At 49.1% G+C, this 21,512-nt stretch overlaps 3 protein-coding genes across 5 annotated transcripts; 1 reads left to right on the top strand and 2 right to left on the bottom strand.

Annotated features, from left to right (window-relative positions):
• Positions 1 to 4,318: 4,318 nt before the first annotated feature.
• On the bottom strand, positions 4,319 to 12,978 carry IRA2 (Ras GTPase activating protein ira2; the record flags this gene model as incomplete). The annotated part of the gene is made up of 15 exons (XM_058499003.1): positions 4,319 to 4,333; positions 4,383 to 4,635; positions 4,687 to 6,529; positions 6,581 to 7,257; positions 7,306 to 7,478; positions 7,528 to 7,614; positions 7,664 to 8,035; positions 8,083 to 8,370; positions 8,426 to 8,715; positions 8,766 to 8,925; positions 8,980 to 10,512; positions 10,578 to 10,698; positions 10,875 to 11,221; positions 11,268 to 12,851; positions 12,925 to 12,978. The coding sequence occupies 15 exons, from the start codon at positions 12,976 to 12,978 to the stop codon at positions 4,319 to 4,321; spliced, it is 7,797 nt and encodes a 2,598-aa protein (XP_058351270.1).
• Positions 12,979 to 14,090: 1,112 nt separating this feature from the next.
• On the bottom strand, positions 14,091 to 17,469 carry RAT1 (5'-3' exoribonuclease 2; the record flags this gene model as incomplete). The annotated part of the gene is made up of 3 exons (XM_058499002.1): positions 17,137 to 17,469; positions 14,686 to 17,081; positions 14,091 to 14,637 (listed from the first exon to the last, which is right to left on the bottom strand). The coding sequence occupies exons 2-3, from the start codon at positions 16,959 to 16,961 to the stop codon at positions 14,091 to 14,093; spliced, it is 2,823 nt and encodes a 940-aa protein (XP_058351269.1). The 5' UTR covers positions 16,962 to 17,081; positions 17,137 to 17,469.
• Positions 17,470 to 17,680: 211 nt separating this feature from the next.
• Positions 17,681 to 21,289, top strand: ONS95_005583 (uncharacterized protein). 3 transcript variants are annotated; one of them, XM_058499000.1, is made up of 4 exons: positions 17,681 to 17,828; positions 17,900 to 19,028; positions 19,083 to 20,329; positions 20,382 to 21,289. In XM_058499000.1, exons 2-4 carry the CDS (start codon positions 18,051 to 18,053, stop codon positions 20,575 to 20,577), a joined length of 2,421 nt encoding a protein of 806 aa, XP_058351267.1. In that variant the 5' UTR covers positions 17,681 to 17,828; positions 17,900 to 18,050; the 3' UTR covers positions 20,578 to 21,289. The 3 variants fall into 3 exon arrangements, with proteins under 3 accessions (XP_058351267.1, XP_058351268.1, XP_058351266.1); XM_058499001.1 differs by having other exon boundaries at positions 19,083 to 20,547; positions 20,596 to 21,289; XM_058498999.1 differs by having other exon boundaries at positions 17,681 to 19,028; positions 20,382 to 20,547; positions 20,596 to 21,289.
• The last annotated feature ends 223 nt before the right edge of the window (positions 21,290 to 21,512 follow it).

Below are 21,512 nucleotides of genomic sequence, written 5' to 3'. Positions count from 1 at the left end.
GCCACGATGCGAAACACACGTAACACGTTAAGTAAGTAAAAGCTAGATCTATTACAGTACCCATACCTACACCTTGATAACTATTATAATTCTTCGAGACAGATTCAAGCTACTACATCTGTATTGGTCCAGAAGCATGTATCCTTCGCCAGGATTATTAAGCATAACATGTAACCTGGAAGAAATCCCAATGCCGAGGGATTGTCAAAAGTAATAATATCCATCGGTCCAATTCCGATGTCAGCTCTTGGGTGAACCCCTGTAGTGGGGTTCATCGGCTTTTTTGGGCCAGATCCTGCAGCTGAATACGAATTTGATCGGCCCTAGCACTGTAGCAGAGACCAAGATATTCTGTGGTGTCTAGCCCCTCCTGGTATCAATTAGGGCATATAGAAATGGCCACGATCATGGACATCCCTTGGGAACGAGGGAGATAGATCTGTGGCAGCTAAGGTGGAGTTGGCAGTTACATTAACACCAATAGATGCATGAAAAAGTGCAATCGCGCAGAAGAGCGCGGCAAATGTACCTGACAGTCAGCGCTTCTGTCATCATGCTTTTGCGATCTAGTTCAATCATCAACATCTAGTTCAAACATCAACAAGGAGCAGGGGAGTCCCCGAGAAGCTCCCCATATCCTGGACCGCTTGACCTAAATGAAACTAAGTAGAAACATGAGAAGAATCACAACCAATCGAATGTGTCGAGTCTACCATTAGCTGCCACCAAGAACACATTCCTGAATGCCCTGTGAGGCTCACGTGGTGAGCCCCTGGCAAGCGAGAACAGGTGTTCCACTCGGGGTACGACCACCTGAAAACCCACTGAAGCCTCAGCGGAGTCTGCTATACCTTTTTTTCTCAACTTAGCGGCACCTGTGCTGTGGGGAGCATGCATTTAGCAGCTAAGGGGGTACCTAGATAGGAGGGAGTACCAAGCAGAATTAATTGATGCTGTGGACGTGAACCATGTGTTGACAAGTTAAGCGAGGCAACATCGCAAAATTGCCGTCTATCCCACACATGCCGCTCATCATAGCACATATCAACTCTAGAGTATGGACCTGGTTGCTTTGTAAGAAACTGGCTAGTTCTCCCCCTGAACTGGATGCAACTATTGAATCTGTAATACGATCGAAGAACACTCGCCCGTGCCGGACACAAGGAGAACCCAACATTTGCAGAACCTACGATTCGATTAACAACAATTTGAATTATAAGATATCAGCGAATATGCCGAGGTAGGATATAGCGAATCACAGACGAATAAGCCAGTCCAAGACATAGCATCTCAAAGTAATCCATAGTAGAATTCAAATTGCGAGAGCCCGCTCAAAGCTCGTAGAAGTTTGTCCCGAGAAATGACCTTGGCTTGGCATGAGACTTCAGGTGTTGGGAAAAATGAGGTTGGAGAATGTGCATAAAATTACAAATCTGGTCGTGACTTTTGCTGCTTCGGGGAGCGAGTTCGGGATATTATGAAAGCTTGGGTAGATAGCACAAAGTATCGATTTTGTTTATTTAGAACGATAGGTTTGGCAGCTCTATAACAAAACACAGAAATGATAAAACCGGCAAATGCAATCCACATGCACTTCTTGTAGAGACTGATGCTCTAATGGGACCTAAGTGACCTGGTAGTGTCATCTACCTCGTGCTATATATGAAATGTGAAGCATGGCACCGATTAAGCCATTGTATGTTACTAATATTGACAGCAACTCCCAAATGAATGTGCCATAGATTTGAAATCGAGTTGTTGAAACAGAGAGTGACCCAGGATACATGACACACCAACAAGTGCGTTGATGGCGGCACAATTGCAACGGCCACAAGAACCAACCTCCACGACAGTCCAATTGTATAGAATGGCGAGGCAATGCTCTAGTTTGGAACAGCTAATGCATCCGAGATCCGATAAGTCATGACGTGAAGGAGAAAATCAGCTACAAATGACTTGTACTTCGAGCGTGGAACAGTAGTCGCCACTTACAGTTGTACGTGGGCCATTCTTGGTATTCTGGAAGGACAGGATCATGGTCTGACATGTTCTGCTTGAGACTTCCGAACACCGTGTTCTCCATTCGACCCTTATTTGACCACTTGTCCTCGCGATCCAGGCGACTACATAAACTGAGATCGAAGCTTTCCCATCACTCAATGGAACTCACAGCACCCGGTGAACCAATCCAATGTCCACAGGCTGCGAGATGGGCCCGTTTTGATGACTTGAGTCACCGAGTATACCAAGCTCGTTCCTGAGGACCTCGCCAGACTAAGCGTGTCACCAGAGATGACTACCGTTCTCGCAGGTGCAAATTACAGATCGGCCGTCTTTTGCTGGACGACGACTGGACGACTCGACAACATTAGTCTCTTCTACCCGGCAGCTCAAAGCTATCAGAAGCAGCGTCGTGCTGGCTACAATCAACGCCGCTTCGAATTATCTGGCATGCGTTTCATAAGATACCAAGTAATCCTCCCGAAACCGAGCTTGGCGGAATATCAGCGCTGGCCGCCGAGCTTGCAAACTGGTATCCTAATCAACCGCAGCAATACTTGTAGAAATGTCTCCTTTTCACAGGATCTCGCGTATGCTCTATGGCAGTCTGCTGCTCTGTATGTCGGGAGAGCGTTCGCATGACACTCCGCCTTGCTTGTGGACGAGCCCCTGTGGGCATACGCTGCAAGAGGAATTGGCGGCACAATATGCCACGCCATACCACCGACACCGCGTCGTGACCGAGAGGCTCCGGTTGGAGGGAACCATGTAGAAGATGATGACTGTTTCCATGATTGGAACACCGAGCGTGCCTTTGGCGAGATTGCAATATTGAAAGAAGGACTAGGCAAATGTGATTTTGCGTAGACGACAAATTAGAAGAAGACCTGGTCAGGGAGGGATATACCGACAATCGCGCTGTTCAGATAGTAGTCACCAGAATAGCAACTATGAACATGACATCATATTTTCGCCTGGATTTCCTCACTAGAAGCATCACACCTGGAACATGAGCAGATTTCCGATGTAAAATAGCCTGAAAGAACCACGGTTAGGAAACGCCCAACACATTCTCCGATCTATGGCAAGGACTAACACACCGGACACCCCCAATCGTTGTTGGAGTAGATGGAGAAATCGACGCGTAAAACATCCAACCTCTTTTCGAAACCGAGAAATGTCCCCAGCTTCGTTTCCAAATGTATACGCATCGATCCATTCTGCTGGATCGTCTCGGCGTTCCTTGTTGAGCCCCAGAGGTAAAGCGGGCTTGGGTACTAGTGATGGAGATTGATGATGGCTTCTTCACACGGGCTACGCATAATATGCTTCTCATATTATCGTCCGGCTCAGTTGAAGGGTACACTGGCAGAGAAGTCCTCGGCATCGAGATGATTGGCCAGCACCATAGAACCAAGACTTGAGGTATCGGATTTGGTCTCAATTTTGGTCTCGAATCCTGAGCAATTCCATGCACGACAAACTGCCACAATCCAGCTCTTTTCGTCATTGGAACACAGGACACGGAAATCGCATGTGCCGTGATGGCCATTGAAGCCCTCCGCGGGGAACGTGCTGCTTTGTTCCACGGGAAACTTCTTGGATCAGGTCGACTGGATATAGCAGATGTGAGAAGGTCCGAGACGATGCGATTTCTTGCGCCAAGGCAGCTGCAATACTAGGATGCAGTATCATGTCACGATCAATGATTATGAGCCTCGTAGGTCTAGTGCTGCCGCTGGTCTAGGACTCACCGAACCGGGTCTGGTTGCCTACAGGTTAGAAGACATCATGGATATGGTACACCAGGATGGGCTAGAAGCTGACACATACGTTGATATCAACAAGTATGCGAGCGAAAAGGTATGCTGCTACTGTCCAAGTCACGCTCAAGGAATAAAACATGATGGACGCCACAAATGCGTGGCAAGACATGATTTTCGTTGACCTTGGCAGACTCACTGGCTAAGCAACTGCAATCGAGACCGAGGATATCTCCTCCTCGATAGGCAAAGCTGTGTAGCTTAGAAAAAAAAGACCTGATCTGCTCTCGTTAATCAAGGGATCGGGTTTACACACCTCTGATTGGCGCGTGATAGACACAAGAGTGATTTAATGCCGATTCAGTTCTATGGTATTGTGAAATGAAGGCTTTCTTTCATCACCAGAATAGAACATACAAGAGCGATTCTAAATAGTGCCAGGAAGCAGGGTATCATATTCAAAGAATCGAGCAAAGAGAGTACCACCGCGCTTTTTCGTAAATCATCCTTCGTAAAACATCAACAATAACGTCAAGTAACTGCACCGGTTATCTTCATGCAATGATGAGCTGGGATGGTTAGCTGCTTGTGTGTAAATTTTGTAAGAGGGTGGGGTACCTCAATAAGACGGTCCGTTAGTGCAGTACATTGTCTATCATGCTCGTTAATCGAGTGAAAAGTGGACGAGCGCCATAGGCCGCCAAAACCAATCCCGTCGAGAACATCTTCTAGCATTTCCGATGTATCGACTCCGTCTGAAAACTTTGGGTTCGATGTGAGAGTCCGCATCAATAGATGAGCGGACTCCAGAGTTACGGCATTCTGGCATGAAATCAAGATATCGTCAAGAATACGAATGATGGGACCGCAACTGTGCCACATACGTCAGAAAGTATATCAAAGTGTTCGGCGAAGTTCTTACAGATGCAGAACCACTGTCGGCCGTCTCAAGGCAATTCTGTTAAGCCAGAGCAAGCCTCGGTTCTGTACAGTGTCTTCGAGATAGTGAAAGTCAACCACTCCGATGGCAGCGTTTAGTAGTAGCTCCTTATCCTTGACCTGTTGCAGGTCTATCATGTCCAGTACGCCTTCAGCGGTTACCTCCTCATCATCAACAGAGGTCCAGCCTGCGAGCCAGAGGTTTTCTTTCGATTCCTCTGGGGTCATCGCTCGAGATATCAGTAGACCAAGGTAGGGAAATGCGGTTAGATCTTTTGGAGACCTCGTCTCGAGTGCCAGGTTTGACGTGGTAACTTCTAGGAATGTCGATAGTACTCGTATAGCAGTCGCCTTGGTGACCGAGTCGGTGAGTCCTTTGACTAACGAAGCACATACTGCGAAATGGAAGTTTTCGATATTGAAGTGAATTCCGTAGATCTCATCAAGCTGCAGCGCAGCGTCTTCGAGTGGTACTCTGCCTTGGAGCAAGGTTGTTACCATTCGCCCACCCTTGAAATCGCCCGGTGTGGCGATATTGTTGAGTACAGCATCTAGGAACAGGGCTGTGCAGTTGAAGAGCATCAACGGAACGAGCCTGACGAGTGATAGTGCAAGCCAGAACATTTGCATGCCGTAGCGAGATGCTGATGGCAGCTTGTCCATCATCTTTGTCAGTGAGGTGACGATGGCGATGAGCATTTCGCCATCATTTTCTTCCATGAAGCGTCCAATGCTACTCCTGAGAGCGACAAGAACTTGGTACAAGAGGTCATCGTCCACATCTTCGCGCGCCAGACAGCCCATCACAGTGAATGCGCGGGGTTGTATTGCGGGGTTGCTTTGGAATGCGGTGCTGGCGACTAAGCTCATCCAACGGGAGCGCCAGGCATTTGACATATCAACGGTCAAAGCAGCAACCGTGCTGATCTCAGAAAGCAGGACTGCCAAAGATTCGGTTGCTACTAGAGAGGGGATCCCCGAGTCTTGTGAAGATGCAGCCGAAACTCCGTCTCTGCTGGAAATGTTGAAGAGCGAATCGGCTCTCGGCTCGGAAAGTGATGCAAGGAGAACTTTCAGCCTGGCGAGCTTGCTCTCTTCCAGCCCGAAGGTGGTGCACATAGCATGCACCGTGTTTATCAGTAAACGGTGCACCATGAGTCTCACATCCGAAGATCCAGTATTGGCAAGCATGGTGACGAGATGGAAAAGCTCTGGCAGATACAGCTGGGATTGCGTGCCACTGTCAAAGGATATCGAAAGGCATAGTCGAATGAGCACACAAACCTCGCCCCATACAGTATTTTCTGGTAAGTGTCTGGTAGGCCGCAATGAAGTCCGGTTCAGAGCTTTGCGAAGCCGGGAAAGGAGTTTGCCGCGTATACTGACCGTCCCGAGCGAAGCTACTATGGATCCCAAGACTTCCGTACGTTCGTCTATCACGCCGAAGCTCAGGGCTGCCTTGACAACTTCGTCCAAGAAAATGTCTGTATATATTTCATCACTGGTGATAGCTGGCCAGATGTTCTGCTCCAACGTAGTGCCAAGCGCAATATCGGAAATTGCAACCTCGATAAGTCTTCGAAAGATAGCGGCAACCTTTTCTCGTGCTTTATCGCTGTCTACGTCGTTTGGTATGAGGCTTGTCCTCAGTCCTGGTAGCCATGGAGCCATGTATGCAAGACTTATTGGCCGCTGTGAGTAAGGGAAGCTCTCCCACCCAACGAAGAACTCATTCAGGAAATCGGCCGTAAGCTGCGGCTCGGACTGAGCAAGCTGTTGACTTATATCGACAACGAAATGGCAGGGATTCAGCGGAACACATAGCTCTGTGGTTCTAAGTTAGCATGGGGTTGTGTTGATAGCCATTGTCATCATACCTTTCGTGCTCAAGAACTTGGAATCTGCAGCGAATTTGAAGGCTCGACAAAGAGCGCACAGGAGATTGTAAGACGCCAGTCTTAGGATTTGGTCGGAACTTGTCATATTCGTGAGAGCAATGTTGAGAAGCGTACCAGGAACATCTTGCGGTCGCACGAGTCTTTCAAAAGACTTCAAGGTCCTCAATTCTTTGCCGTATTTAGCTTTGGCTCCCCTGATCGCTTGAAGTACATCTGGTTTTCGAGGGCTTGTGAAGTACATTACAATCTTCCCATTTTCCGTCCGAAGTCCGAAGGCGGAGTCGTCTTCGGTTTGAATAGAAGTCGGTGCTTCGTCAACCTCAGAGAGGCGGAATATATCATTGACAGTTGCATGAAGCCTCAAGCCGGGTACGACTTCTTGCTTTTTGGTCGTGGTCACCTGAACGAACTGGCTTCCCACCTTGATGACAACTTCGATTTTGCCCTTGGTCTTTGACAGCCTCACAATGGGTTGGAACACATATCTGGTATCAGTGACGACGCTTATCGTCTCCTTGGGTAAGTGTAGTTGACTGAGGTGAAAATGCACCTGGAGATCTTGAAGACTGCCGATGAGATGATAGTCCACGTTCTTTGGGTGGAATGCACTGTTTTCACTCTTTGCAGCCAGTCTCAGAATGCGACGAAAGCATTTCCTACCAAATAATTAGCAATTTTCGGGCAAACAATGGCCATATATTCACCGGAATGCACTGTTCATATTGTAGACATAGACTCTCGACAGTTGTTTCGACAATTCCGATGGAGTAAGGAGATCTAACTTCCGGAATAATGCGTCCTGAGGCTCATTCTGGCCATTGTAGCAAGTTGCATCGATGAGGATGCCAAACGGTCGATGCCACATGCGGCTCGCGATCTATATGATCATGGTTTAGCAAAGAATTGAAATCGGTTTTGGTACACACCTTGAGATAGCCAAAAAGGAGCAGCTCATAATCCGTAGTTTCGGTATCGATGTTGCGAAGGATTATACAGATCATCGGCAGCCCATCCTGGATTACATTAGCGGTGCCATTGAGGATAAACCTGGGCCGTGGCTACCTTGCTTTCACCGCCATCATATACGGCACGAGTTGAGACAAGAGATTCAGTATTTCGGCCAGCGTTCCTGAGCATGAAGTGCTGAAAGCGCGAGTACGAAGGGGGACTATTGGAGGAGATGGCGGGCCGATTCCAGGAAACATCCATAGGGGGGGGACCTAGATTAGTGATGAGTTTGCGCAGAGCCTCTAGTATTGGAATTTGGCCCTTTGTGACGTCGAGAAGGGATCGGACAGCGCCTTTTCTTTCCCTGATGACAATCTTCTGTCGAACATGGTCCCAGTGGTCGTACAGGAATCGATGCAAAGCAACGCACGATCCAAAATCGAAAGACTCCGATTCGATGGCGGGTTCGATCACAATTGGCGGCACCTGTTGGAATTAGACAGTATCGCTCCACTCTGCGACCAAGGACTTACAGAGATCTCTCGCAGGAATGTTGTTACACGATAAATATTTTGCGTGAGGAAGTCGTTCAGGGGAAACATGTATGGCTCCTTGGCACCAAACAGTACATTGTTGGCCAGGTTCTGAACAACTTTTGCAATGAGAAGCAATCCACGTCTCATTTCCTTCGAAGGTGCTGATGTTATCAGCCCTTCAACATCGGGTGCTACAATAGCTGGGCAGAAGAACCGGAGGAATATGAACGCCCCAACCGCTGTAAACTTGGCCTCAGGAAATCTTTTCATCACAGCAGACGATATCTGGTAGGTAGCTACATAAGACTATGCCTTGATCGTCGGAGAACGGCAAACTTACAATGCTACATATTTTCCTGAACGAAACGGGTATATGTGCGGCAGAATTACATATGTCATCGATGAAAACTTTAGCAACAACGCGGAGTTGAAGAGCGTTCTTCTGTAGTTCCTCAGCAGACGAAGTCCTGGCAGGATCGAGTTCGAGATCGAGATCCTTGGAAGTCAGAACAAGACGCTCTAGGACACGTTGAAGAGTAGCCTTCAGATATGCAGCCCCCTTCCATTTCGCATAGACTGATAGCATTTTGGTGGCTACACAGTTTCTGCGTAACAGCTCGGCCTCGTTTTCTACTACTTATTAGTGCGTGACCATCACGAGTCGATTTCTACACACGAACCTGTTTCTTCGACTTCGTGCTCAATGAGAGCTTCCAACAAAACGAAGCCTAGACCTCTAGAATCAAAGATATTGAGCAGAGAAATGGTCATTTCGTCTACTTCGGTGCTCGGGCAAGCATCGCAAAGCGCGATGGTCAATGCCATGTCGTTGATGAGTAGCTATTGAGAGATTAAATTCAAAGTTTCAACACGATGATTTTGTCAACCACTTACCTCGAGTAGTTCATCGTATTTCTCGTTCACGGCCGTATCGGAAAGGTTGTTGAACTCTGCACCCTGAATCAAGATATTGCACAGAACTTTAACGAAAGCGGTTCGTATTTCCAAGTCCTCATGATACCCAATCCCCAAAGAGTGCTTGAGACCAACATCGATGTTGGCGCTCAACAGGTTTGACAGCGCGCTGATTGCAAGTTCGGGTGGTGTCATGGAATCGTCGCTTGCAATGGTTGTGAGTCGAATCTCATTCCTCCCGATTTCTGCGGCCTCATAATTTAGTAGAGAGAGAAAGCGGTTGAAGTAAGTGTGGAACATTTGGGACTTCAGATCGCTTGTGTCGGCATCAGTCTGCCCTTCTGCAGGCTGCAGAGGGAGTCGATATGTAAGATCGGCCAAGGCCTTCAGACAGGCCCGATCCAAATCTCGCTGGAGTCTATGAAGCTCCTCGACCCGAGCACCGGAAGGAACCACAGCGTCTCTAGGTGTTCCTGGACGAGCTATCCAGCCAAATATGACCTCTAGCAGCTGGTTCCTGATGCGCACATCATTTCTAAGGTTCAAAAGCTCTTTTTTCTGTGTGATGGTCTCGCATAGCTGGCATATCTTGATCTTGACTCTGAGTATACTGGCGCCTTCCGCCAAGTCATCCAAAAACTTTGCAAAGTTGAGGGTCAATGCGCCAACGTCGATGGATGATGCTGAACCAGCTTCTGCAGGTCCCCCTAATCGCTCGACAATACTTCTCAGCAAAGCAGCAGCTTGCTCGGCAAAGATGACACGCGAATCAATTGACAGAGAAGTGTTCGTGCGGGAAGTGTCGAATAGCACGCCAAGCTCCGATTCAAGAGCTTCGAACAGCGGGAAGTAGAGCGACGGAGAGAGCTCTGTTGAGAGCGTCTCTCTTGTCGCTTCGCGTATTCTGACATTGTTGCTTGCCAGAAGTTGAATGCTCTGTTTCATATACTTGCTTAGAAGAGTCTCGTCATAGATATCTGGAGACACCCGGTCAATCCATCTCAGACCGGCCAAGCTCGTATCTTCGGTCACCATGGCAAGATCGGAAACACAAGAACCACCAAGGGATGCGAGGAATCCCGAGTAATTTCGCCATTCTACTAGCAACTTTTCTTCCAGCATATCAGACGACCGAGAAAATATCTGCTTCGACGTTCTGAGCCAGTACTCGAAGACGGTCTCCCATGCAGTGAGGATGCCCGCGGCAGGATATTGTATCTGTCGCATAATGCCACGAACACGTTTCTGGAATGCCACCAATCCAGTGAAACGAAATTGTCTCGTTGAAATCTCCAGGTAGATATCAATGTTCCGAATGGTCGGTATTGATGATTTTGTCGCTGTGGTCGACGCATCTACAAGACGAGCCTCTTCGCAGAATAGAGAGATGCACTTGGTAACCAGCTGGCACACAGAGATGTCTGCAGAGCAGAGAGAAATCAAGAAAGCAGTCTCCAGTTTCGTACACGCAATGATCCGCTCAGGCATGTCATCAGCAACCACTGTCAATTCCTGAGTATTCTTAGTAGCCATACGACATTGTAAGTTTTCAAAGCCGTGAAAATAGTGATACACACCTCAATGGTTTTCAGGAGAGAGAGCCGGGAGTCTAGATAGTCGTGGACGAATCGCAGAGTTCCCTTGTCATCATTTCCCATGGTAATCAGTTTGTCGGCCGCTGTGGCGAGAATCGAAGACCTGTTTTGAGGTACCATCATTAGCCTATCCACTCGAATCAAAGACAGAGGGTTCAGCTCCCCGAAAGCACAATTGCAATGAAAGATTTCCTTGTAGGATAAGAGTGCTTGAGCTTTGAACATCGTAGACACATCCCAGAATTTTCCATTGGAAACGTCAGGGAATATCCAACTTACGTTGTTTTCCAGAAATTTTGCTTAAATGCTTGTGAGCCTACACCTCTGCTCTTGCGCCAGAATGATAGTGTCCCTTCCGACATGATTTTCCGTGCAACTGTATTGGCCAGACATCTGATACGTTCATCATCAGTAGCCAGATACGTTGAAAAAGTTGCAAAGGTGTCTTCAAAGAATACGATCCATTCCGGGCCAAAACTGGGGGCTCCATTAAAGAGAGTCAAGGACGATGCATCGAGAAATAATAGGATACTGTATATTAGATCTGCAGAGTTGGCATTCTCAAGGGATTTTGATAAAGGGTATTGTTCATCAGCGTAAGAATCACGCCTTCTCAATGTCGTCGCCTACGCACGTCAGTCTGTGGCTATCTGGCCTGTAGATTTTACATACACTCAGCTGGACACGAATAAACTCTGCCACTTTTGTGAATAGCGGTAGATATTCATCAGCGTTGGATTGCCTTGCAAAATGGGAACAAGCAGAGATGACTGCAATCTTAGAGTCCTGAGGTGCATTCGAAGCCAGACAGAATGGAGTCAAACTTTCCACGCACGAGTCAAAATCCAGATGTGCAAGACTGACGAAAGCGGCACACATGAGAGCATTGTCTATATTTGCAGCATCCACACCAGGATTGTGACGCCGGAAGACAGCCTCCCTCACCTCCTCCTGAACATCCAAAGCAAAACTAAGAATAGCAGCGTCGCTGTCCATAGGAAAGTGCCGGGCAACCCTCAAAACGGTGGTTAAACAGTGTATAGCAGTCTCGTTCCTGTTCCTCAAAGCTTTTCTCAGCATTTCGAGAAAGGATACCTTTTTGGCAATACTGCTACTGCTTTTGACCTCCCTCATGTTGCTAGCGTATTCGAACACATCAGGCAGCAGTAGAAGTAATGAGGTCTGGAAGGGGTAAAGAAGAGCTTTCCGCCTGCCTCCGTCGAACATGGTGTTTGTCATATCAAATAATGTTTCTGCGCCACCGTCCAGCCTTTGGTGCATGGAATGGAGGTCGATGAACTCTCCCGGATTACGCTCAAGCCATCGCGTGATGAGCAATGGCAGAACTATTGCCACAGTCGTCTGAAAAGCCTTGCGGAGATGTAAGAAACTTCCACAAAGCTCTTGGATGACGACACTCAATTTGCGGCTATCGACCCAGAAGGAAGAAATGAGCCGAATCGAAACCAGGGCGTTCCTGTCATCATCGCCTACGAAGTTCGTCTGGCCAGGATTCCCCGTAGGTTGACGAGCGGCTTGCTGAAGGGCATTCTTCAAATATTCAAGTACACGAAACCAGTTTGAACACGACACGTATTCTATGATGCCTCTCGTGAAAGCCTCGATGGCATCCGACTTGTCGACGAGAAGTTTGGAAACCTCACTCCCACCGAGGTGGCCATTTGTAGCTGTCGGATTATCCGGGAGATATGATTCTCCAGCAGGAAGTCCAGTAAACATATCATCGAGAATATTGGCGGCAGGAAGGACATAGCTCTCGGGTACAGGCCTAGAAAATAACTTGACGGCATCAATCAACCTTCTGACGAGATCATCCGTTAGGGGTCCGGGTGGGTTGCCTCTTTCCAGAAGCCTGTTCCGAGACGCACGCCTGTTCTGAGCGTATTTTGCATTAGTCAAAGAAGAGACCCTTTTCCCAGATTCCGATTCAGAACCCTCGGAATCAGAGAGTGATTCTTCTTCCACAGACGAGGATTCTGTTGTGTTTACGCTCGCCCAATGAATCGAACAACATTCTGCCAACAGCTCCACGACATACAGCTCGGAGTGTAGGACATGGATTGGGTGCGCCTGTATGCTTTTATAGGGTTGGGACAGCTCCTCGAGGAGTTGGGTAAGGGCTTCGACTACAATCCCAATACAGGAAGCACTGATGCCAACAAGCGTGCCACGAGTGAGCACGACGATCTCATCGCGACTGAAGTCATGTAAGGGTGATCCGGTTCGATGGGGTAGCTGTAGAGTAGAGGCACGTAGGTCAGCTAGTGGTCAAGTTGAAGAATGCGAGAATAGTAGGGGTAGGAGGTACCCGTGTTGTAAGCCGGTCTACAAGAGTGACGACTAGGCCAGAATCCCCATTCATGACTGCAAGCAGACGCCAGACATGCGGCTCCTCAGTGACAGTGACAGTGACTGTGAGGATAGTGGTAGTGGTAGTGGTAGTGTTGGAGTGTCGAGACAACGAAGCTCAATGGGGTTCCAATTGCCCCGCCAGATCCTCGGACATCTGGCTGCACTGTCTACGCTGCCCTGCGACGCGACCACGGAGAGGTGAGTGGACGTGTGTTTGAAAGGTAGGGGTAGGTATAAGTAATCGGTATGTACCTTAGGCAGAAAGTTACCGTGGGAAAGGTACTGGGCAGCTCGGAGCTTGGGTTCCTATCGGAAGAGTCTGCTATTAGCAGACAGTGCGGGACCTGGCCTGGAGGCTGGGCTGATCCAATGGGGTTTACGACTGGTTGGTGTGGCTACACTGGCATGATAAGTATCAACATTATCGTCATGTCACCAGCGGGCGTCAAATTCCAGGTGTAGTACCTAGGTAGGTAGCTCTGGTACTCGTACGCAGTATCTATCCGCGGGCACAGCACGCACACCGTACCCACCTTCTTATAAGTACCTCCCCTACCTCCCTCCTGTTCGAAGGATGGCATGGCAGGCTAATATGTAGGGTGGTGGTCTGCTGAGTCTGCTCCCTTCCTACAGGTACGAGCCCCAAGCAAAACAGGAGGTGGACCGGTTAGTAATGCGCCAGTCCTGTAGGCGAGTGCCCGCAGACTTACAGTACACAGGAGAACAGACTATTAACCCACCTCGTCAACAGAACCAACCACAACAGCCTGGATAGTGAATGGTGTGCACAGAAGATAGAACCCTGAAGAGTGAGGGGAGTGTCTACATCGCAGCATGGTTGAGTGAATCGCGCCAAGTCCTTTGGCAACCGAACTGCAAAATCTGGAACAGCGGCTCCTCATTATACATAGGTACTCGACATGCTTAGAAGTCACAGATCTTAGACTAGACTCAAGTGGTAGGGAAGACCGCTCCCATTTTAAGGTCTTTTCGACCCTCCAGACTGTTATACACGAGATATAGAGTACAATTCTACGAAAAGGATGGGACGGTCCGGCCAGCTGAGATAAGAGCAGTACTTGCCATAAAGCAAAACGTTGTGTATGTGGCTGGCATGCATTCTCAGCGACCGCCATAGTTTCCACGATACGACCCTCCACCCCCTCGCCCATGACCGTAGCCACCTTCTCCTCGGTGGGAGTTACCGCCCGCACGACGATCGTTGTACTTAGAGTCGCCATATACCTGCTGGCCTCCGTAGCCATTGCTGGGCGGCTGAGAGTAGTTGGACTGTGGGCCACTACCATACGCTGCATAGCCAGGAGGTGGTGGGGGAGGTCCACGAGCAAATCCAGCCATGCCAGGCTGAGGTGGAGTCCAGCCTGGGGGTGGAGGGGGAAATGGATTTTGATACTGTGGCGGTGGGGGTCCACGCGCCTGCTGACTGTTGTGTGATCCACGATATTGGTTGGATGACGCATAGTTGAACGAATTTCGGCCCCGGCCATTGCCTCTCAGTGGAACGCCGCCATGAGATCGACCTGACCTAGCGGCCTTATTATTCGTCTCTTCAATTTCGCTGGGGGTAAGTGCTGGAGTAGCGAAGGTGACACCTCGCAAGAGCATAGATTTATGAAGATGCTTTGACTTGGGCATCTCGTAATGGACACTGTTCAACATGTCAGCCGGTTCTTCGACAGGCGGAATGTTGACTTACCTGATTGAACGATCTTCGTCTAGGCTCGGCATCTCTCCACTCGATAGAGGAAATGTCAGGGTGCCATGAGGTAAATAAGACTCATTTTTCTCGACCTTTCCAGTCAAGCCTTCGCTGACTCTTGGATTCAATTTAAAGTGCGGGGGACCCTGTTTCTTTGAGTAGAAGTTTGTAGCAATATCTGCATAGAGCGCTTCATGAGCCTCTGCAACAAGAAGAACATCTTTGCCGACGCCGTTGCGAGCCGCAACTTCGGGCGGCAACAGCGGGTACTTCTTAGCCATTGCGCTAAGCAAACGTTCAGAATCAATGAAGGGAAGAAGAGCAACACCCTGCCAAGCAAACTTCTTGCCATTAAGATCAACAACGAAATCTTCAGGATAGAAATCAATGATCTCGCTATTCGGATCGGTCATGAGATCGTGGAATGTTTCGGGTATGGCTTGCCTGGAAGCGGCTGGGAGCACTCCCATAAGCTGCTCGAATGGCCTAAAAATTCTACCCTTTTCGAAAGATATTTTCATATCAGCGATATTGGAAAAATCTGCAGCAAAAGGAGCGTAATGATATGGGTAATACCAATCCCAAGATGGACACCCTTGAAAATAGTAGAGCAGAACCCATGCAAGGCCTTCGACATAGGCTCTTGCAACCTTGTTGCGAAACTCGATATCCTTGGGATCGACCCCGAACTTTTGCTCGTAGTATCTATCAGCGTAACCCTCATCCCACAGTCTCACAGTGTCGGGTGGCGGCTCGTCACTCGGTGTCTTGGGTGTTCCGGGCTGGGGTGTGTTACGTCCAGGAGTGCTGCTGTCATCGTCAAGCATATCAGCTTTACGCTTCCCAAGTGCAGATGCTGGTGATTCGGCGGTACCATCAGTAGCAATGTCTTTGGCGTCTTCGGCTGGAGCCGATCCGTTGATTTGACTCTTCAATGCGGCCGCAGCACTCTTGTTAGCTAAGTTTGCCTTGTAGATGGCGCCTCGATTGACAACCATATCATGTGTCATAGCAGCTGCCTCCTTACTAATGCCTGCGCCTGGGGCAAAAAGGGGAAGTCCTTCTGGTGCAAGGTTAGAAGGCCTGCTCTGTCTTCCGTTTGATGGAGAATCTTGGGAACCGCCGCCTCTGCCACCTCGGCCTCCCCGCCCACCGCGGTCGCCCTCTAGCTTACGTCGCTTTGCATTGGCTTCCCGGCGATCCTCCGTCTGCTTTCTTCTTCTGAAAATGGCATCTTCTTGTTTCGCCAATCCGTCGAGAATGAATTGGGCTCGCTCAAGGTCAACATGGCCATCCTTGGTGAGATATCCGCCCATGTGTGGAATGTTATCGCGCCAAATGGCAATCAAAGTGTCGATTCCATTTTCGCGAATTTCAAGACTGGGAAGATGCGGTAAGAAGTCATTGCCAACAAAGAAACACATAAACACCCAGTCATCGATAGCTCGCTCAAGGTCAAACCTGTAGGGCTGATCTGGGACATAGAGCTCAGCGGCTAGATACTCTCTGAGGACTGACACATGAAGCCAAATGAATGGTTTCAATGCTGGCGCACTGTCTTTCTCGTCAAATTCGCCGTCCTTTACCTTTGCTTTGCCTGTACACTCTCTGGCCTCGTGTCCTGGTTGGCCACACATGTGACAAGTACGAGGCTTGCTATCCTGCGCAAACACATCCTCTCGCAGAACACGGAAATGGGGCTCGTGGGTTCCCAGTCCCAACATAATCAGATCTGCATCGAGACCATAGATTACATGACGTGTGTTGGGGTCATGATCAGGGGAAGAGCGTTGAGATCTGATGAACTCCATGATTTTATGTTCACCTTCACCCGGAACAGTAGAGTCAGAAATGATGACTTTCATCTTAGCCCACGCTGGATCCGTATTGAGTTTGTAAGAGATCCAGTATCGCAAGCTGGCAGCTAGAATATCCATGAAAGGCGTTCCTGGAGTGATCTCGTTGGAGTCCCAGGCTTTCTTGATTTCGGGCTCTTCTATGTGCCCGCCTTGCGACTTCAGCATTTTCAGCAACTCAGCCTTGTCTGCTGCTTTCTCCTGAGCCTCCTGGGCAGACCGAAATCGTCGGGAACGTTGCTGGTTCATCTTGGCGCGTGGCGCGACGCCATCGATGGCAATCAACAGTAGCTTTCTAGGGCGGACCATGTTCACGACCCGATCTGTATACTTGAAAATGGCCAACATCATCTCCTCCTCATCCTTTGGAGGTGGTCGATCTTCAGGATGTGAACAGGGATGGACAATGCCATTCATGTCGAGATAAAGGTTATCGAATTCTTCGCCATTCGGATTTGGTCCTCTTGTATCAACGGGTATCTCCTGGCCATCGATTTCATGGGGTTTTTCTTCGATCACAGGACTGATGATTTTCGGCTATTGAGATGATTAGCATTGGCAGCTGAGAGGGGCAAAGTGCGCATGAACGTACGTATTTTTGGCTGAGCCATCGGAAAAGAGCTGATAGCAAGACTGTTAGCGACGGAGAATATGTGCAAGGAGGCAAGACGTACCTGGGACACCCATCTCCGCGAGCGCTTCGAGTTGGGGTTGGAAGATGCAAGCTGAGTTCAGACAAGTGTCGCGGCACGATGTGTTGCAGCCTGGCGCTGTCACGGGTCGCAGAAAGCGAAGCGAAAGTACGGTGGCGCTAGCCCACAGACTATGAAAGTAGCAGCGACCGTGTATTTCTTCGAATGACTGCGATATTAGACAATGAGTTGTTGAGGATGAGGATGAGGCTGTGGTGGAGGTGAAGGTGGTGAAAGAAAACGATGCGATGCGGGAGCATGCTTGCAGCAGCAGAAGCTTGCGCTTGCCTTGCTCTCTCGGAAGGCAGGGCGAGCTAGAGCGGATGTTGCCTAGCTGCCTAGGCTGCTGTTGTTCGGCATGGCTAGGCTCGGGCGAGCAGGGGTCCAGCAAGGCCAGATTAGTTGCTGGGAGCCTCACTGCACTTCACTTCTCTTCGCTTTACCTACCTACCTATCCTACCTTGGTGGTTCAAGTCTCTCAACTGTCAACCTAGACAGGTACGAGTTCAGCCCAGCATACTTACCACGCCATACCATATCAAGCCACACCACACCACACGTACACTGTTCTGGCTTACCGTGTAGATTAGCTGTAATCCGCTCCCAGTCCACCTATACATATCTAGTCATCCAAGCCATGTAATTTACCTAACTGGCGTACAGGACCCATTCCTTTTCCACAATATGAGACGATCCTGGGTATCGTAGAAACAGACCATAACATGCCGTCCAGGACTGTCAATGGCCTTCCGCTCCTCGATCAGAACCCAAGCCAAAGCCGAACCCCGAGGCAGAGAGACTTGCCCCAGCAATCATGTTCGCCATCGCAACGCCGCCTGCAAAGCAGTCTGTCAGCGAAACGATAACAACCCTCTCTGGCCGCTTGAACTCATCAACCTTACTGGAAGATCGTCGCGCTGCGATCTTGGGTCTACGAAGCTTTGCGAAAGAATACCCTGCTTCCGTTGCTTCAGATGCTCTACGAGGCTTAATTGGGAGTCTCAACAATGACCGCGAAGATGTCGACACAGTCAAAATTACACTCGAAACACTCCTTATGCTCTTCAACCCCAATGAGAGTAGCCCCGAAGCGTCAGAAGAGATTGCTCTCTGGCTGGCAGACGAGTTCACTCAGCGCCAAGACAATATTACACTGCTCTTAGATTTTTTGGATACACAAGATTTCTACTCTCGACTCTACTCACTGCAGCTGCTTTCAGCCATCTTGGCCTCTCGCACCGAGAGAACAGAGGAATGTATATTTACAGCGCCTTTGGGAATTTCCAGACTAGTAGCAGTACTTGATGACAGAAGAGACGCCATTCGGAACGAGGGCTTATCACTTCTCACCTACCTTACACCGACGTCTTCGGAATTGCAGAAGCGGGTTGCATTTGAAGATGCCTTCGATCGGATATTCAAAATTATCAACTTGGAGGGTTCTCTGGTGCACGGTGACAGAATAGTGGAAGATTGTCTGATATTGCTAGCGAACCTTCTTAGATTGAATGTATCCAACCAATCATTCTTCAGAGAGGCTGGGTGCGTTCCCAAGGTTGCATTGTTATTGGCCGATGCTGCCAAGGAGATCCACGAGCCCAAGGTTGCAGAGTGGGCGAAGACCCAAGCGAACCGGAACATATATGCTTTGCTGGCAGTCTTGAGGCTGTTCTTAGTCACTGGCGGAGTCGGTACTCAAGCTAACCAGGCTTCCTTCTGGCAACACGGTGTCCTGGACCAAGTTCTTCACCTGGCTTTCGACCGATCAACGGAGATGCAGATAAAAGCAGAGGTATGCTAGTCAATTAGTTGTCGCTGGATCGAAGCTTATTGACGTTTGAGATAGGCTTTGACGACATGTGCAGATCTGATTCGTGGTAACCCAGCGCTGCAAGAAGGATTTTCACAATTCAGAGTCACATCAGTCCTCGACGAGCCTTCTGATGAGGGTGAGGGAGAGAAGGATACCGTACGGAATGGAGTTCCGCAGGTCTATGTTATTGACGGGCTACTAGATCTGACACTGAGTGTGCCTCTGATAAGCGCTTTTGATTCCAGACTTGCTGCGTGCGAGTGCATCAAAGCATATTTCTACAATCACCCCGTAATACGAAAGCACTTTCTTCGGCGAGCTATTGATGGACACACTGCAGGGGCCGACGAAACTGCCAATGTCCTGACAACCCTTCTTCAACCTCTGGATACCCAGACATCCAGCGATGCGTACCGATATTGGTTTGCGGCTGTAATCTTATTTCACTTGGTCTACGAGGATGCCAATGCGAAAAGCCTGGCAATGAGTGTTGTTGAGGGCGACGCAGCTGAAGGAGAAGAAGTGGTGACTTGCATTCAAACGCTGACTGGGAATCTTGTTGTCGGCATCCAAAGGAATTTAGACGAGAGGATACTGGTCGCTTACCTGATGCTACTCTGTGGGTGGTTGTTTGAGGACCCCGATGGGGTCAACGATTTCCTTGGTGAAGGAAGCAATCTTCAAAGTTTGGCGCAAGCTGTTTCGAGTGGTGTTGGGGACGGAGTCATGGTTCAAGGACTGTGTGCTACACTTCTTGGAATAGTGTACGAATTCTCAACAAAGGACTCGCCGGTTCCCAGAGCGACAATACATCCAATAATAGCATCTCAGCTGGGCCGAGAGAAGTACATCGACAGGCTGACGAGGTTGAGAGGATACCCTTTTCTTCGAGACTTTGAAGTAATCCCGCAAAAACTCAGTTCAGCGCGGCTGGGCGGCCTCCCAGAAGTTTTCTTTGATACTACATTCGTTGATTTCATCAAAGACAACTTCAGTCGTTTACTTCGCGTAATTGACCGAGATCCTGGTATGGAGATACCTGTCATTACCAACGGGGTACAGAAGGGCATATCTCGTGAAATGGTTGACTCATTGCGATCGCAGCTCGAGGAGAAGGAGAAGCTGTTGCAGAGGGCGCAGGAGGAAGTTGTATCTCTTGGTAGGCAGTTGGGACAAGAGCAGGCCGACCACCGGAGAAACAAAGAGACGTTTGCTGTGGAATTGACACGGATCAAGAATGTAAATGATGCTTTGCAGCGGCATCACGATGACGACATGAAGTATGGAGGAAATCCTACCCCTGACGATACTTATCTAGCTAACCGGCCATAGAAAGTTACAAACCGAACAGGCCCGGCTCATCCAAGGCCACCAGCGACAGCTTGAGCATGTTCAGAAGACATCTGAAGCTAATGCTGATAGAATTCGAAAACGAACCGAGGCCGAGATAGCAGACCTCCAGACTAAAATCGGTAAACTGAATGCTGATCTCACAAAGGTAAAGATATGGCTTGTCTTGCTGGACTAAGTTGCTGACGTACTATAGGCGAACAAAGATCATCTACAAGATTTGCAGACTGCACATCTCGAATATCAATCGAGTAGTAGTGAGCAAGCAGTCCGATTACAGCGTGCTGAAGAGAAAGCAAAGGATCTGGTAACTAGGGTGGATGCCGCGACAACGAACGCTACCAAGGCCGCGGCTTCTCTGGTTCAGAAGGAACAGGAAAAGCAAACAGTTCAAGGCGAACTAGATGACCTGTTGATGGTTTTTGGCGACATGGAGGACAAGGTCAAACAATACAGGGAGCGGCTGAAAGCCCTTGGAGAGTCTGTGTCTGACGGCGAAGAGGATGGCGAGGAGGATGGCGAAGAGGACGATGAAGGTGAAGAAGGTGACGATGGGGTGGACTGAGAACGAACTCCGGTTTTGTATCATGCTGTAGATATACTAGGGTCTGGCCTACGGAATGGAAAAGAGAGCCTCGCTTCCTGAGATTCTGCTAAGCACCGCTCGGCATTCATCTCGTGGAATGGCTGCTGGAACAACAGGCAGTAGCAGGCGAAAGCCAAGGCATGGAATGCCAGTGCTAGCTGTCCTATATTCCCTCGGGATATTAGATTTCTCAGAGTAATGTTCGCACAGTGGCTGAAGGAATAAATAATGACTCGATCTGCTTCTCGCCCACAGAGTGGATCATGAAATTTGTTAGATCCAATGGAAGCTGCCCCTCACTTAGCTCTGCCCACCACGGAAGCAGGGCTGAATCTTGTTTGAGTTGTGATTGGCTGTCCACTTTCTTGCTCAGGCACGGCAAAATTAAAGTAAAGAGTCACCGCGGGGTATTGCACGAAGGGACAATTAACGACTCAACTTCAACAAACCCCATTGACAGCATTTGTTTCACACGACGTCTTCGCACGTCAGTACCAAACTCGACAACCCACCCCACGCTCGCACTA

This window comes from Cadophora gregata (assembly GCF_030347475.1).
Source record: "Cadophora gregata isolate MNR1 chromosome Unknown scaffold_16, whole genome shotgun sequence".
Classification (NCBI taxonomy): domain Eukaryota; kingdom Fungi; phylum Ascomycota; class Leotiomycetes; order Helotiales; family Ploettnerulaceae; genus Cadophora; species Cadophora gregata.
This window is presented reverse-complemented; position numbering and strand designations above follow the sequence as displayed.